The sequence below is a fragment of the Ixodes scapularis genome, unplaced genomic scaffold (genome assembly GCF_016920785.2).
Source record: "Ixodes scapularis isolate PalLabHiFi unplaced genomic scaffold, ASM1692078v2 PGA_scaffold8__174_contigs__length_109621045, whole genome shotgun sequence".
In the NCBI taxonomy this organism is placed as follows: Eukaryota; Metazoa; Arthropoda; class Arachnida; order Ixodida; family Ixodidae; genus Ixodes; species Ixodes scapularis.
The window spans coordinates 36,163,794-36,177,858 of NW_024609883.1; the positions used below are offsets into that span (position 1 = coordinate 36,163,794).

Here is a 14,065-nt window from a genome sequence, read left to right on the forward strand (position 1 = left end):
GCCAATTTGCTCATATCGATGCAATTTCGTAACTGAAAGTCACGACTGCCACTGTTGCTTGAAGGGGTTTTAAAAAAAGGTTCGCGCTCTTTGTCAATGTTTCTTTCTTAATGTTTCCGTTTTCATTCTTTTTTTTTTTTCATGCAGCGAGACCCTTGCGTTTGCCACTGAACCCGTGCTTGGCAGCCTGGCAAATATCCTAAGCTGCCTAGAAGACAGACTGCCCCAGTGCCTGCCACCCGAAGTCCGAGACTACCAGTTTCTCGACATCGAGATCAAATATGGACTCCTACAGGTGAGCACCCTGATTTGGTCACCTTCGACCTTAATCTATCGGATTGCTGCGAAACAGCGTCAAACACATTTACGTATGACGTGCATTGTGAGTACATTTACAGTAATGTCGGATTGATAAGGACACCCTTACTATGAGTACCCCGCTACACCATAAACAAAGTTGCCGGGGACAAATCAGGTAAATGCATAAATATAAACACTTCTTTTTGTGTGTGTGTGTGGGGGGGGGGGGGGGGGGGGGACAGAGGTGTCCCTAAAAACTAGTCATCGCTGCACCGTGATGCCTCGTAATATGGACAACTCCGTCCCCCCCAAAAGATTTTGCAGAGTGTGAGTTGTCCATAATAACGAGATAGACATGTGTGTATTTACCCGATTGGTCCCTGAAAACTGTGTCAGTAGGGGTCCCCTTTAACGAGACATAACAGTGATGTATTTAGAGTGTGTACGTGCATGCATGATAAAAAAATACCCGGAACTCAAAATAATAAAAATGTTCTGTTGAATGCTGAACGCCTTAAAACAAAATCCACCTCTCCTTAAAAAATAATACATTAACATAAATATTTACGATGCGGGACACATTTTTAATTAAAGGCAATTGGGATATTTCGGAACGTGGACTCGAAATAGAAGCATGTGCCGGAATCGCTCCTAGAGACACAAAACTTCCAAAAGAGAGCGTTTTAAGTGTTTGAATTGCAGCATAAAATAGTAGTTAAAATAAACTTTTTTTTTTTTTGTAGCAGTTGTAGCATTGTGGGATTGATAGCGAGTAAAAGCGTTACCAATAAATGCTTCTATTTGGGCACGCGTAGTTTTGAAAGACAAGCACTAAATAATAGCACGTTGCAATTATCAAAATAAGTTTCGCCAACCTTTTTCTTTTTCTAATGCTTTGTTGTTGCTGTTGTTGTACTCAAGTGTTATATACGATCATTAAGAAAAATACATTTTTGCTAAGTTCAGTGTGCCTTAATGATATATGTGCACGGTAACCCACTTCAATATTAGGTGTCCTGCGTTTGTTAAGGAAGATAGCATCTAGTATCCCCGTCAGTAATATTGTTGGGCCTAGAATTGGGCCTTAGCCGTAATAGGCTGGCACAGGTCTACATATTATGAGCTCGTGTGAATGAAGTCTCGTAAATATATTATTACAGTTATTGATTATGTCTTTATTGAAAGGTGTCCACTGACATCGGAGGAAGAAGGAAAGGGGGGGGGGGGGTGAAGGGGAAAGGGAGGTAGTGGGAACTTTCGCGATTAGATAGTCTAGACTCTAGTTGTATGGCTGCCGCGACAAATTCGAGCAGCGAGCCCAAGACCGGTTTTCGGTGCTACGGCGCGTCCCTCAGATGCGTCCAGTCCCGAAGAGAGCTCAGGAGCAGCTTGGAGGGTAGTTTCCCGATCGCTTCTTCCCGCGTCCGGCTCAGTTCCCTGCAGTACCATAAGAGGTGTGTGCTTGTGGCTCGTTGCCCACTTACGTATCGACTGCCGGATCCGCCTTCAGCGTTTTCTTTTTTGTCGCTGTTTTTCAGTTTATATCTCTTAAATTCGGTTGGAATTGCCGGGGAGACCGTCGTTCCGGTTCAGTGTCTCCGTAGATGGCACGCGGTAGCCCAAGGACCATATCCGTTCGGTAGTGGGGCATCGTCTTCCGCAAGTACATTAGGCAGGAGCCCTTCCTTCTCGATGTGGTCAAAGGACAATTTCTCTTCCCAGTTCGACTCCTTGTGGTCATCGAAGTGCTTTCGGGTTCTTTTTGGCGGAGGGTAGCCGAAGTTCGCGCTCCCGCGCGGCCTCGTGCACGCTTTTGTTTTATGTCCCGGGACGCAGGAGACGATTACTTTGACTCCTCTGTATCTTAGGGTCGTCGCTCTTACCCTCACCTTACTTGCCGCCTTGCGGGGGGGTCCTGCTTCCGGCACGAGACCACGGCGTTTTTAAACTCCGTGTACATGCGTAAATATCTTGAGCCCCCGGGGACTAGAGACTCGGTTTCCACGAAGCGACTTTAAAAGCTCGAATTTCCTCTTCTTCGGTTACGTGTTTCTTCCGAATCGCAAACCTCGCCTTGTACTGCGTGTTGAGGCAATGTCATGTAATGGATGTTCCTCCTCCGTCTTCCTCGACTATTGTTTCGGTGTGAACGTGTACCGTTTGCCACCCGGGCCAGGCGTCGCGAACGGAATCCGCGTGCGTCTTGGACGCGTTGTTCCTCCTGTTTTTTTAATTTATGTTTGTTCACGTTTTGATTTATGGGGTGGGTGATCCACCACTGCTTCGTCCTCTCATGGGGGTGAGTGGATCGAGATTGCGGTGCGTCCAGTAATAGCATAAAGAAGCCTATACATTTTCCCCTGGCACGGAACAAAAGAAAAACAAAAGGAGTAGATATTCTTTAGGGTGCATTGCAGCATTTATCTGTTCCCGAAAGCAATATTTAAAACGCATATATACTAAATGGGAATAGGTAACAAATTTCAGTTTCTTTTTTCGTTAAGAGTTCGATAAACAGCTCTTTTGAAACTTAGAATTGTGGTTTTTAAATGCGGTTCTTGTTGCTTTCTTATGGTCATGCCGCTTTTGAAGTATTGTCACTTTGTGAACTAAACTGCTTATTTTGGTAGCAAATATTTGTATTCACTTTTTTGTATCACGCTGAAGCTACCAGTTAACACTAAGTGCTGGTATCATTCTTTCAGACCGTTTTATTCGCTCAACCATTTCAGCGTTTGCTTTACTAGCTCTCAATATTTATGTATTGCCTTGAAGGGTGGTCCGGTGATTCTTTTGTAGTCCCTGGTTTGCCTGAAAATTTGTTAAACACACCAAAAACACCCCTAAAATGGTAACCCAAATATTGGGCCAAAATAAATATTTTTCGCGAAGTTATCGAATTCACACTTCTGGTTCCCACCGTGTTCTCCAAAATAAAATTTTCTTCTCGCAACATTGACGAAGTGACATCAGCAAAAGGCAGGGGTTCGCCACGTTGACAGTAGACTTTTTTTCCCAACTGATTACAAGCAGTTTGAAGGTATCAAATGAATGCTTTTGAAGCTCGCTCCAGTGCCTGCGCAGCAGCATGAAAGAAGTGCTCGGCATTGTCTATTTTTCGACTGCCCGTTCGACCACTGACGTCAAGGCACTGAAAATCCCGGGTATATTTGAATGTTAGTTTTTGGCATAATTTTCACTTGCTTATTTCAGCGCAACTATTCAGAATTTCGGGATACGAAACTTTCGACTTTCCGGCCGCGACGACCTTGGCGAGAGAGGACAGATGGGGGCCCCGAAAGCTTCTAGAATCGTGGTTTCTTCGCAGGGGGTGTAGGCCCGTTTGTCATGTGCGCATTCGTCATAGGCCAACTGGTAATAGGCCCGTTCGTCACAGAGGAAGATTCGTCATAGGGGAATTTGTCCCCAGGAACGTTAGTCACTGTGCGAACCGGATATTTGAATTTGCCCAACATATATTCACCTGGCTGTGCATGCAGTAAAGATTAGTACGGTATATTTAATTTTACTAAAGAGAGGGAACATCCAAACAAGTCATCGTTGTACTTAGAAAACAACAGATTTATTGAGCGAAATAAAAAAAAAAAAAAATTGAAAAGCGATATTCCGAGCTGCCACCCTCAGGTTTTCTAGACGATTGCGACCACTGTAGCGGCTCACAATGATTTGAAGACGCCGGTTGCTGTTGTCGTGCTTCTTGGACATACTCGAAGATGTCGTGCCGCCCTCTGCTTGAGCCAGCTTCATCTATGTTAAGGATAAAAAGAAAAAATAACACACAAACTCGTGGAGAAAGCTTTTTGAGTGGGCACCGTACTGAAATTTTGAGCCAAAAATGCAAAAATGTACTACAGAAAGCGTCCAAGTTTTCAGAAGATTAGGTCAGTTCTTACGTGCCGTCCCCAGAGCCACGATTCGATGCTGTTGTTCGTCCTTGTTGGCCTTTCTGCTGGCGTTGATTATCTGACTGACCAAACCAGAGGAGGGGAGGTGGCCGACGACAAGCCGTTTCGACGGAGTCTCCCGATATACAAGTCCTCGAAGTAGACCGCCACGAGTGAGGCATCGGTGGGGAAAACCTCGAGAAGTTCCTTGAAGGCCTCGGGAATGTCGGCGATTGGCAAGAAGGCCAATGCTGGATGCATTCCCATTTGAAAATCAACAAGAAATAAAGTAACCAATTGGCTTACCTAAAGACAACAATGAGACATATAAATACAATGCCGCATACCAGAATAGCAAACTCGTCATCTGAATTGTAGCGACTCTGGTGACCACTGGAGCACACCTTCCTATACACCAACTGGAATAAGCGACAAAAGCATCCCTGTATCGTTGATGGCCGCTATCTTGAAGTCCGTGTAAGCCACCTCAAGGCAGTTGGCCCCCCATGTGACTCAGAACGACGTCGAAAAACCTTAAAACGAGCGAACATATTTTGAAGTGTTTGAACACATATCCCATAATAGGACCACTGAGCGTTTCGTTTTATACGTTTATCAGAGCCCTTGAATGCTCACCTTTTGTAGGTAGCTTCAGATTTGTTGGGCAGCAAGCCGTAAACCATTGGCTTTACCACGCCGTTGACTGTGGCATGCTCTGTGTACAGTTAGTAGAACTGTGCCGGGGTCCCTTTAAAGGTCCCGTCCGCGAACCACGTATAGTCGCCTGAGCCAGACAGCTCAAGTTGCGATCGGTAGCAAAGATCAGGATTCTTTCGCCGTCGCCCTCTCCGCTATCGTGGAGGAGAAAGGAGTCTCCTTTGGCTGTGGTCTGCATGCAGGTAAAACAGTCATTATTATCATAATATGTCGCGCACAGTGATTTTGCGCTCCAATACAATTTACTCTGAACTCTGTGGGCATTCGATCGTATGTCGGCTCTGCAAGATGATATATGCTGTACTCGAAATTCGCCCGCTGCCTTTGCTTCCGGATGGTGCGCCGAAGTGTTGGCGGTGCGTGAATCTGCAAAGCAGTGTCATCACTGACACAGGTAACCGCAGCCAGAAGTATTTGGTGTGGTGCTAGACGGCCTTCTACTGGAATAAAGGACATTACTGACCTTGTTTTGGGATTATAAGAGCAGGAACAGATTTTGGTACATACCAGCTTTTTCCTTCATCTGATGACGAAACCAAGCACGTTTATCTTGGTGTTGTCAAATGCATGCGTATGGTCTCCTGAATAAGTGATTACACGAGTCTTGGCGTGATCGGTGACTTTTTTAGTTTTACAAACTCCTCTTCGCCGGCAGGCCCAATACAACGTAGTTTCGTAAACCTTAATGCAAGTGTAGAAATGTCCTTCGTGAAGAAGCATATCGCCACCTATCTTAGTAGTAAGTACCTCCATTTAGAAATCGAGAATGATATTTTTATAATCCGGGGGCAACCGGCATAATAAGCCCTGAAACGGGGCATAAAAAAAAGAAAAGAATCGCGTTCGGTGGGCTTTTTTTTATTGTGAACTTTATGTTCTCGAGGTTCTTTTGTTAGAAAGGTGACCCCGATAGGGACAACATGCAGGCTAAAGGCTGCATGCTGCCTCAACTTGGGGTCATTGGGACATGCTTTTGTTTCCCGTAGTCAACCTCACTGGCCTTGTACGGATTTAATTAAGTGGCCCCCTTTCGTAACTTTCCTAAGAAAACAAGATAGAAAAAAAAAAAAAACGTTTAACAATCGTGAAGTCATTGTGTGACGAACTGCCAGTGTGACGAATCACCCCATGACCAATGTTCCGCTGTTACCAACGGGCCTGTTACCAGTTGCCCTATGACGAATCGACATGTGACGAATGGGCCGTATCCCCTTCGCAGGGACACATCCGTGTGCAACAAAAACCGCGGCCCTCTCCACGAAGCTTACACGGACATTCGTGATAAATAGCGTTGAGTTTAGGTTGAACCCTGCATTTGCTGTGTAACTACTGATGATGCCTCCCGCATGGGAGGCGAAACGTCTAATGAAGTTGTTTTTTCTGTTATGTCAAGTCGGCGTTCTTATTTTAATTACGAAACAGCATACCGGAAAGAGTGAAGGCAGGTGATTCCGATAATATAGTTAGCTGGGGTAGCTCAAAAAATCGCCAGAGTACCCCTTTATCCTGCTTTGAATGATGAGCAATTAAGTAATCGTCACAAAATTATTTTTCAAAGCAATGTAAGAAACATCCGTCACCGGTAAAAAGTTAGCACAGTTTCTAACATTTCGCTCACGTTCTTCATGTTGAAAACTTGTAATGAAAAATTTATCGGTTTAGAAGCTGAAAGACATATACAGCTAAATGTAAATAAATATGTTTTTACATTATAAGACTGCGTTTTTAAAAGTATACTGCTGTTTTATAATATATCTTTTTTTTTATTCTCGCGTAACACAATCTGTACAAAAAGCTGGTAGAATGTTGAATTTTATTAACAGAAATCTACGCAGAGCACCCAAAGAGCTAAAAGAAACTGGTCACTGCTGCTTGGTAAGACCGATGCTTGAATAAGCGTGTGTTCTGTGGGAACCGCACCAAGCGTACCTTTTTCATTAAAATAGACAAAAAAATGCAAAACTGTGCTGCAAGGTTTCTATCGGGAAAGTACGATAGAACATCCAGAGTGACAAAAATTAAACGTGAGATGGGTTGGGAACTATTGGATTCAAAGAGAAAGAAATTTCGTCTAAGGTTTTTATTTTTTATATTTAGTAACTTAACTAGAATTGATAAGTATAAATATCTTGAATTACTAAACTATATTTCAACCAGAATAGATAATTGTAACATGATCAGAGAAATATTTTGTCGAACTGATTTTCCCTCGTACAATAACGGACTTCAATTCATTGCCTGCAACAGCATTTACGACAGATGACACAGGATATTTTTTCTCAGTATCCTAAATTTTTTTAACATTCTAAAGTTTGTGCGCGTTCTTTTATTTAACAGTATTTATTGTATTTCTGCCATTTTATCTATGTTCGTGAATATGTGTTCCATTTTGTGTTTCCCTGCTATATTGCTTCGGCGTTGGAGGTTGTTTCTGTAGATAAATTTCTGTAAATAAGGGTTGTTGTGAATTTTTACAGTCCAGTGACTTTCAATGCGCTTCTTTTTTTTCTTCTGCACATTCTTCGACCACAAAACTTGTTTGTTTCTTATGTTTTGTTGGCACACTTTTCTTGCGTGATTTCCTGTTCATGGAATTGCAAAATGTATTGCTTTGTCCTTTCTTGAAAGTACCCCTTTATGACATTTGAACGTAGGACGAAATTAAGGAACACAATGAAACCTGTGCTCCAGCTTTATTCGTCCAAATACACTTTTCTCCTCAAAGTTTTCGTGTTAAAAGCATGTGCCATTCTTTTCTAAACCTTTTCGTTTACAAACTTCAATTTTTATTGTGCTAAAAAATAAGCTCCGTGAGAGATAGAAACTGGTAAAAAATGAACGCCTCACGGGTCATTCCATCTTAAACTGGCGCGCATGCATTCAGCCCTACCATAAATAGAAACCTGAGGCCGTCTCTTGATCCTCACAATCTTCTTGATATACCCTCAGACCTGTGTTCATTTGCAGTTTCGCGTCCCACTTCTTCCGTTTCCTTCTTCAACTTACGGTTCATGTCGCGTACAAAAAAAGATAAAGAAGAAAGAAAGACCCTAATGCGAAAAAAGATTAGACCCTTTTTTCTTTTTTTTTTAGTATTATTTTCCAAATCCCTCACATCCTCGCCTGAGTCAGCCAACGGGAGCGACCATTCTCGTAGAAACTTAATTAGACGGAGCCAATGTTGCCAATAAGGCCCGCGATTCTTCCGGAACTAATAATAAACCGAGGTACAAATGAAGCATTTCCTTTGAAAGTACCCGTGACCCTTCTTTTTATTTTCTTCTCTTCATTTTTGTTTCTTTTAACACCTTTCTTTGTCGAGTGATTTCGTTTCTAAAAATATAAGCCTGTTTCTTGGTTCGCGTGCACCAATATTGTCGTGGGCGCTAATGTAGCGCAACTCTTTCTTGTACGGCCTTAATTAATGGCCTGGGTAAACGACACGGATTCTTAAAGACAGGAAAGTAATGGGAAGGGGAGTGGGAACCATTAACGTAACATGTGACGACCCTGTGCTGCTGTGAAGACAAGTGCTTTGAGAAAGATAAGGAGGCGATAAAAATGTAGATTCTGAACAACCTCGTTCTTTTTGTTAGGCGAGGATTTGTTTCATTTCTCGGTGTTATGATTTTGCACCTTTTTACGTGTGTCTCGTTTTTGTTTTTATTAATGTTGCAACAAAAAAAAAGGCTTGTCACCAGGAGGCAAAGTTGTCTTAAGAAATCTTGTCTAATATTCAATGACCTTATAAGTCACCTCGCTCCAACATCGCTTCGTCTAGTCGAATACACTTCGCGGTTTTATCATTGTTTTTGAATCACAATACATATGAACAGATACTACTGGGCCGTAATTATTCGCAACTTTAGTGCATCATTTTATTGCTTGGCCTCATTAATCCTCACGCACCCCATATATTAGATGCCATATTTTATAGGCAAAACAAAAAAGCTAGCTAGTGCTAGGACTCTATTGCGAAAATATTTAGATTTTTGTTTTGTTCCCAAACAATTCCAAAAATCGTCCCCACCCAAAAAGATCGCCCTTCTCACATATGTTTTCCGCCTTTTATATCTCTACTATGGGTTAGGTTTTTTTTTTGGACTATACAGCAACATGCATGATGGATCGTGCAGGTTTCGGTACGGCTATAAATATTCCAACTATTCCAATTGAAAAAAAACAAAAACATATCGACTAAAGCGACTTATGTTTCATAATACCTTAAGAGCGAACTCTATAATTTATTATATGCCTGTTTTCTCAATAAAAAACATACAGGTCAATTGGATATGTGGTAATGATTGCCTATTACACATTGTCTCTCAGATGGCACGTAAATGACGTTTTTTGCTTTCGCTTACCTTTTGTCCCTTTTTAATGAACGATATATAATATAGTTAACGAACGTGGCGCCAAGAGGACGACAATTTTTGTGTTCTATAGATGTAATACGTGTATAAAACATGGGATATTGTTTTGTACAACTCAAATGTCCAAAGTCAACATATAAGACTACTTAACTTGGAGATTTTTCTTCATATGAAACGATGATAACAAGATGCTACACCGGGTGAGCTCGGCGCTACACTCTAAAAAAAAGCTCGTGCGTCCATTTTCGCGCACAACACTCGGAGAGCCAATCACCGCAACTTACGGAGGCATCCTTTTGACCAAAGTTGTGACATTAAGCAATGCACAACGTCACGCTTGCATTGCGTAATGTCAACTCACACTGCATTTTTGGTCTAAACATATGTTCCGACATCGTCAACCGCTGAGCTGCCCCGTGATTGCGGTGATTGATTCTCCGAGCGTTGTGCGGAAAAGTAGACGCAAGAGACTTTTTTTTTTAGAGTGTACATGTTTAAGTTCTGGTTGGAATGCCTGGGTTGGTGGCAGCCGTCTACCAAGACGAGGCCACCTCTTGAAGCCCGCTGCATTTACTGAAGAGGGCGACGACACCACCGAACCGGGTTTTCCCATCTGAGGCGTTTATTTACAGCTCGAGGGAGATCACCTCAGCTCGCTGGCCGACTCGCTTGAACCTTTTCCGAAACTTCGGGCAGCGGTGCTTGCGATGTTAAGGAGACCATGTCGTGCTCCCTGTGTACATATCATCTTATAATCACCATCACTTTCACGTTGTATATTATGTCATCACATAATCACCATCAATATACGCGGCACCGCGGGCGTCCATGGTAGGGACTGTTGTCTTTCTGCGGTGAAGCGCCTCTTCTGAGCCAATAAAGCTTATTTTTATTATTATTATTATTAATTTTCTATTATGGAATACAGGTGCTCAGGATTCATTTTTTCACCTTTTAGTGTGTGTGTGTGTGTGGGGGGGGGGGGGGGGGTGGAGTTTTCTCTTTCCTAAACATACGCTGCACTTACAATTCGGAGCACGTCATTTTTAAACACAAAGAACACTTTAGAACAGTAGCTGCTACTCTTATTTTATCTCTGGTTTATTTTACTTTGTTGTTATTTTAGAGCGCAGCTCTTAGGCGCCCGTTTCCAGCTTGAGCGGCGTCGGCGTCGCCGTCGGCGTAACCGTACGGTGCATTATGGTTAAATTGGCCGCTAAATCTAGCGGAAAAATTTCCCCGCTAAATCTTGCGGAAAAATTTCCCCACTAGATCTAACGGAAAAATTTCCCCGCTAAATCTAACGAAAAAATGTCCCCGCTAAATTTAGCAGAAAAATGTCCCCGCTAAATCTAGCGGAAAAATTTCCCCGCTAAATCTAGCAGAAAAGTTTCCCAGCTAAATCTAGCAGAAAAGTTTCTCGCTAAATTTAGTGGGAAAATTTCCCTGCTAGATTAAGCGGAAGATCTTCCCCGCTAAATCTAGCGGAAAAATTTCCCCGCTAAATCTAGCGGAAAAATTTCTCTGGGGGTCACGTGTCCCCCCACGTGGACACCCCCTTCTCCGAGGTCACGTGACCCCACCAAGGTCACGTGACCCCCCTTCCCCCTCACCGACAACACGCGACCCTCAGTACCCTTCCCTCCTCCTCCTCAAGAGCTGCGCTCTAATTCGGCGTTACAGGGAGTCGTAAACGGCTTTCACTCTTTGCTTTTTCAGCTTACGGAAGCCCTGTCCTTCCTACACTATTCCTGCAAACTCATCCACCGGAACCTGAGTCCGCAGTCCGTGATCGTCAACAAGCGAGGCACCTGGAAACTCGCTGGCCTCGAGTTCACCGAAAAATGTAACGAGACGGACCTTCTTGTGAGTAAACTCCATTGCAGAGAAACTTTTCTTATCTAGACAGTTCCATAATGCGTTTAATACAGTATTTATGTAGCGATCACATTTACCTCTTTAGAATGCATTAAATTAAGCCAGCGGTTCTCAAACTGTGGTCTGTGGACCCCCGGGGGCCCTCGACAGAAGTCCAGTAAAGGTACGCGTAAAGTAAAACGTACTTCCGTGGAGTGAAGATGAACATGTTGTTCACTGATTGGCGTCACGTGACCCGACGACACAGGATGGAGTCACGTGACGTGACGCAATAATGATCAGACTTGGCGTCACGTGATTATGACGGTCATGCGACACCAAGTGTGCGTAACGGTGTCTTCATACGTCTCTTACCCTCATGATTTGTCTAAGCCTTTCATCTGTCTACATTCACCAAGCTTGAATCAGCTTGCTCAACAAAAGCTTGTCATGTCATCTGACCGAACGTGACATCAGATAAGTGACGTGAATTTCCCCGATATATTTGGTGGAATAACGGTTCCTGCGGGGCCGACGACCTGTGACGTGCGAAACCTCAATTGATGCATAATTTCACGCCTGTTCAATTTTTTTCCTCCAAATTTAGCGGGTAAAATTGACAGATGGACAGGCGGAAAAATTTCGTAGAGGGGGAGGTTTCGCTAGAAAGCATTCTATCCTTGAAAAGTCTTGATGCATGCAAGCCTTTTAACCCATGCACATTGCATCTACCGTTCTAGTCTAGCCAAAAGACACACACACAAAAAAAATGTGCTCTGAATATTTTCTGGTTACACTTTAAACATTTTTGGTTTGTACCAGGTACATTATTAAAACCACTTTCTAAGGAGGCAAAAATTAACTTGCCAATCATAGGTTCATTCTTTTTGTTATCGAAACTTATATAAAACTATAAACCATATCGCGCACATCTTTTCCGACTCAGCTGTTGACACAATTTTATGAGGCGGCTGATGTGCCAAGACGGGCCTTGTTCTCGCCAATTCCGGTAATTATGTGCTTCATTATTTCCTCCTAAAGCATGCTGGCTAGTCGAATCTATGATTGTAGCCTAGATGTTTCTATACTTTACTACGCGAAGGCATTAAAAAAGTAGTCGATATGGCTTATCGTCCGCCCACAAATATTTTAACACATCATGCGCACAACGAACGTCACTTTAAATACACCAATTTACTGAAAGAGGGCGAGAGAAAAATGGAAAAGGATTGTCATGCGTTTTCCTCCTTGCTGGGTTGGGGGAGCCTGGATCGAAAGACCCCGATGGTGTTCATGAAACTATTTCTATGAACACCGCCACTTTCGCCCGTCAATGGCACATAAAAAAGATCACCTTACGTGCCAACCCAGCGCGGCGACAGAATCTGACATGCTCCGGGAGGCGCTGCGGAATTCAGAATGGCGCTGCTCACAAAAGAACAGCCCATAGACCACTTAGATCATTCATTTCTGCGCGCTGCCATTTTTGACTACCAGGCTGTGAAATCCGTTCTGAGCATGGGCTGTAGCTATCTTCTGAGGAATATCGCACCTACATCTAGATCCCAGTGACACGTTTTCTTTTTGCCTGGGTGATAAGCGATCGAAAGGTGTACAGAAGACAAATGAAAAATTCGCAGAACTACTGAGCCATTGAAAATGAAAAGAGTCAGTCTAATTGTTGAAGGTTATATTGAGCATCCCACGTACAAAATGTTTTAAGACAGGTAATACCAATCCTCGAGGGATTTATCCCTCTGTGTTCTGTTTATTGCAGCTGCAGGCAAGCTATAATCGGACACAGAGCATGTTATTTTTAACACTTTTTTTTTAAGGTTACAATTATTTATTACGGTTTTGAAAATTTGTCACCCTGTCTGCTCGAGCGTCATTCACGCTCCTCAGTTCTTCGAGTGCACTTTGCCGCTTTCCCGAAAGTTCAGTCTACGCTGTTATTGCTACAACAGGCAGTGTGCAGACAGATTCTGACACAAGTCACCCCGAGATCCGTGCTTCGAATGCCGCATGGCAATGAGTTCAAGAAGAAAACTTGGCGCGCCGCATTCGAACCACGAATAGTACGGTGACTCGTGTTTGTAGACTGTCTTTTGTATGATGGTAGGAGCAGCGAGACCCCGACTTTTAATCTTCTGGGAACATTTGGAAGTACATATTCGCGAAAAACATCCCAGCAACTATACTCTGTTTCACCATACGATGTACCGCAGGAAAGGCTACAAGCGCGAGCTCCTTCCTCTAGGGCAGATCTCGGCGGCACAAGCTCTCGTGCTCCAAGGGCAGCTGCCAACGCTATGAGCTCGCGCTTCTAGCCTTCGCTGCGGTACAGCATAAGGCGAAACGGAGTATAGCGTACAATCTCCAAGAGCAGCACATCACTTTCTTTTGTCGATTTTTGTTGTTCACAAAAGGCCCTTGTACAGTGAGTATCGAAATTGGGAAACTACGTCTTTGTCGTCATCTGGATGACCCAAAGTATGTGTAAACTCGGGATGTCTGGAGAAGACTTTTCTTAATTTCAGCGCTACTCACTTTCGGTAACCAGCAAGAATACAGCGCTCTGTCTGTGTCCTTCTACATCTAGTCCGTCGTATTTTTTGCGCTCTTTTAATCTTTTAAAAATGCATCTGATTAAAATTTATGCGTGATTGATAGTTTTTGTTAAAAAAGTGTGAAACCATCAAGGACTATGCCACTTCGATAGAGGGAGAGGACATCCTCTCTAGAAAGTCCTTTCTAATCCCATAATTCCACAGTCACCGCCTTATATCAGAAAATCTCCAATTACAAGCACCTTTGCATTTTTTTTCAGTTTTACATTTAAACTATCAGGCAGTGCCAGCTTTCAGTGCATACTTGGATAGAAGGCAGCTTCCACTTTTTTCTTCCACGTAT

At 43.2% G+C, this 14,065-nt stretch overlaps 1 protein-coding gene across 1 annotated transcript in view; it reads left to right on the top strand.

Moving 5' to 3' along the window:
* The window catches only part of LOC8034337 (SCY1-like protein 2), a 172,946-nt gene that overhangs the window by 94,289 nt on the left and 64,592 nt on the right, over positions 1-14,065 (top strand). The window contains exons 5-6 of the mRNA XM_042286955.1: positions 148-295; positions 11,015-11,161. Coding sequence (XP_042142889.1) covers positions 148-295; positions 11,015-11,161 — 295 coding nt within the window. The remainder of the gene's footprint in view (positions 1-147; positions 296-11,014; positions 11,162-14,065) is intronic.